Source organism: Trichosurus vulpecula, chromosome 1, assembly GCF_011100635.1.
Source record: "Trichosurus vulpecula isolate mTriVul1 chromosome 1, mTriVul1.pri, whole genome shotgun sequence".
Taxonomy (NCBI): domain Eukaryota; kingdom Metazoa; phylum Chordata; class Mammalia; order Diprotodontia; family Phalangeridae; genus Trichosurus; species Trichosurus vulpecula.
In genome coordinates this window covers 563784440-563788077 of record NC_050573.1, presented here as the reverse complement: position 1 = coordinate 563788077, position 3638 = coordinate 563784440, and the positions used below count along the sequence as shown (strand labels likewise).

The 3638-nt window shown below is 41.8% G+C and overlaps 1 protein-coding gene across 1 annotated transcript; it reads left to right on the top strand.

Annotated features, from left to right (window-relative positions):
- The first annotated feature begins 1355 nt into the window (after positions 1-1355).
- Positions 1356-3180, top strand: LOC118834766 (uncharacterized protein C17orf80 homolog). Its single transcript, XM_036742196.1, has one exon. The coding sequence runs from the start codon at positions 1356-1358 to the stop codon at positions 3087-3089; it is 1734 nt and encodes a 577-aa protein (XP_036598091.1). The 3' UTR covers positions 3090-3180.
- Positions 3181-3638: the final 458 nt, after the last annotated feature.

Sequence of the window (3638 nt, the reverse complement as noted above, 5' to 3'; positions counted from 1 at the left end):
TAATATACATGTATATGTATATTATACATATATATTTATCTTGAGAATAGTACAGTTATTATGACAATTGAAAGGGATTCACATAGACTGTGGATGTGGATGTCTGTATAAAATAACTGATATAAAGATAAAAAATAATTAAGAGGTATAAAGGGAGGTTTCTGGGAGAAGAAGTAAGGAGGTGGTAGAAAAAGGTAAACTACATCAAATGAAGAGGCACAAAAACACATTATGGTAGAGGGAAAGAAGGGAAGGAGAAGAGCAGTATTTCAGCTTTACTCTCATCGGATTTGGTTCAAGAAGGGAATAACATATCCTGATAAGTATAGAAATCTAACTTGTCCTACAGGCAGTAGGAAGGAAAAGGGGAAAAAAAGGGAGGGGGGTGGTCAGAAGGGAGGGAAGAAGTAGCAAGTGGAAAACAGTAAGATAAGGGAGCGGAATCACGAGGGAGGGTGAACTGAGGAAGGCGGTGGTCAAAAGCAAAACTTTGTTGAGGAGTGGAAGGGGAAAGGGAGAAATAAAAGCACAAACAGGGGGAAATAGGATGGAGGAAAAGACACAGATAGTAATCATAGCTGTGAATGTGAATGGGATGAACTCTCCCATAAAACAGAAGCAGATAGCAGAATGGATTAAAAACCATAAACCTACAATATGCTATTTATAAGAAACACAATTGCTCTTAGGAGCGTCCGGAGATAGCAAATGGAGTTTCCGCAAAGAGGGCGGGCATGCCTTAGGCTTTCCTAAACTTCCCCGAAGAGAGGCGGGGAGCTCTCAAAGTGAGAACCTGAGTTTTGAGGAGTCCCCCAAAAGGGAGAGCCGGTAGTGGATGCGATGCTCCGAGATGGGGACTGTTACTGGGTGGCTGGGAGCCGGCTTGACCTCCAGGCTCCCAGAATCTTAACCCTCGCCTTCCTCGGAGTTTAAAGCCGGTGGTAGGGAACCGGTCCAGACTCGGAAAAAACCCAAGCCGCTGAGCAAGATACAAAGAAGCCATGACCCTACAGCACAGGGACTCCCGAGGAGGATTCCAGGCCCCAGAAGCCTCCTTAGGGTCTTAGGCTGTAGAACTAGAAGGAGCTCTGGGGGCCACTGTGCATTTGAGAATATCGAGGCCCAGAGAGGGAGTGCGACTGGATCAGTGTAACACAGCTACTTAGCGCAGAACCGGTAGGAGAACCCAGGTTTGCGGACTCCCAAGTCCCTAGGTCCTTTCCATCACACCTGTTGCTTGTACTCCCCTCTTTCCTTCGAATCGATAGAAGATGTAGTGGAGCCTAGGGGAGGGAAAAGAAAAGGGGGACGCTAGATTCCGTGAAGCAACAAGATGTTCAAGAACCACGTGGAAGATGGCAGACATCTTACCCCAAAAGGAGCAGTGTCCCTACTGTAAGAAACAATTTATACGGTTAAAGGCTCATTTACCTTACTGTAAGAAGGAAAGAGCCATTCTTCCTTATAATTCAGACATTACTCATTCCAAGGCAGTTTTGTTCCAAGCCCCTAAATCAAAGGAGCTACTGACAAAAAGTGTTGGTGAAGAGGCATGTAAAAAAAGTCAAAGTAAAAGAAGAAACACTAACCTTCCAAAGGGTAGACTACATGGTGTTGACTTAGAAATGAGAACTGCTGTGCAGATGAGTGAAGATATAAAGAAGCAAATGAAAATTATCCCTCAAATGACACTGAATCCTATTAGACCAAAAAGGGTTGTGTTTCTGGCTGAGAATGGGCATATGCTCTCTGCAGCAAAAAAATATTCCAAAGCAAAATTCACAAAATATTTACCTAAATCAGGGGAAAAAAAGAGCAAAAATCCTTCAGAAATGTTGCGGGGGAGCCCTTGCAAACAGCCTTCTACCAGTGAAGATAAAAAACATTTTTCAAGCTTGCTAAATGATTTCAGAATTGAGCAGTCAGGACAGAAATTGCCGACTGAAACAGTGGACTTGCCTTTCAGTATTTGTGAAAGTTTTCCAAGTCTCGATAGGAGGCAGAATCCATATGCAACGTTACAAAGCAATGAGAAAGTCCCTAAAGCTAAGGACCGCATTTCAGAAGCTTTACACACTGTCAATAACTCTGAGACCCAGAGAAAAATCACAGGATCATTCTTCTCAGCCAATTATGGAAACTCTTCATTGTACAAGACACTTCAACCCGGAGGAATGGAGAACCAGCACATCAAACACAGAGCAAAGAAAAAAGAGTTTCACTTTGGGTTAGAGGCAGCTGGAAAGGGTAGTTGCAATAAAGGATTTGAAGGCAATAAATCACCTGAGGTAGAAATATCAAAATCTGATTACATGAGAGATGGCCCCAGGAAACAAATTAATAATGATTTAGCTGCAGAAAAGACATCTCACTGTGACAATCCTGATTCACCTTTGTCCCCCTCAGGGAAGCTAGCTTATGACGAGGCTCTTTCTTTGGCAGATTTAGGTAACCAAAGCCTCTCTACTTTGGTTTTAAAATATCTACAAGAAGAGGAAGATGAGTACAAGGCTTCAGTCACTCCAGCTGATCCAGTAGATAATAAGAAACCAGTATCTTCCGAGCCTGACCCTGAACCCAAGACTTGGACAACATACACTGAATGTCATCAGCAGCCTTTAAACCCAGCCTGCCATTGTGCTCCTAAAAACTTGACCAGTGGTCATGTTGAAGCTACTGGCAGCAAAAGTCTACCTTCGTCTTTGGGGTTAAAGTGGTTTCCAGAATTCTATCCTGTGTATCTACATCTGGGAGTGTTACCAGGGAGACCTCAGAAGGGGGATATTGAGGTCCAGAAACCTCACCACAACTTCCCAGAGGAAGAAAGATTCACAAAAGCTCCTCTTTTGGAAAGAAGTGTGATGGATGTGAACACTGGAAAGCCTCCATCTTGGTTTACAATCTCCAATTTCTCTTTAATGGGACTGCTGGGAAAAGTAAAAAAAGCCTGGATTAAATACCCAAAATATATCAGCTTGAAGAAGGGTAGCGTCGGTGGCATCACCATGCTCTTTGCTGGATACTGGGTCCTTTGCTACAGCTGGAGTTTCAAGCACCTGAAGTTGCAACGTTGGCGCAGGCACCACTGATCTGGATACCACGTATCATGTCAAGAGTTCTTCTAATAGACTGGAAGAGATACAGTGAGAACCACTGCAATTTATGTAGAAGCTTAAAATTTCAATTGGGAAGTGGGGAGGTGGAACAGGAAAGTTCCTGAAGCATATTAAAAATGTTAGTGCTACATGTATGATCTATATCAAATTGTTTGCCTTTATGGGGGAGGGGAGGGAGAGAATTTGGAACTTAAAAAAAAAGAATGTTAAAAATTCTTACATGTAATTGGAAAAAATAAATAAAATATAATTTCTAAAAATAAAAAAGAAACACAATTGAAACAGTATGATACACACAGGGTAAAGGTTAAAGAATGGAGAAAAATATATTGCACTTCAGCTAAAGTAAAAAATAAAAGCAGTGGTAGCAATCTTAATATCAGACAAAGCAAAAGTAAAGATAGATCTAATTTAAAAAGATAAGGAAGGACACAACAACTTGCTAAAAGGCACCATAAACAATGAAGCAATATCATTGTTTAACATATACACACCAAGTGGTATGGCATGTACATTCCTAGA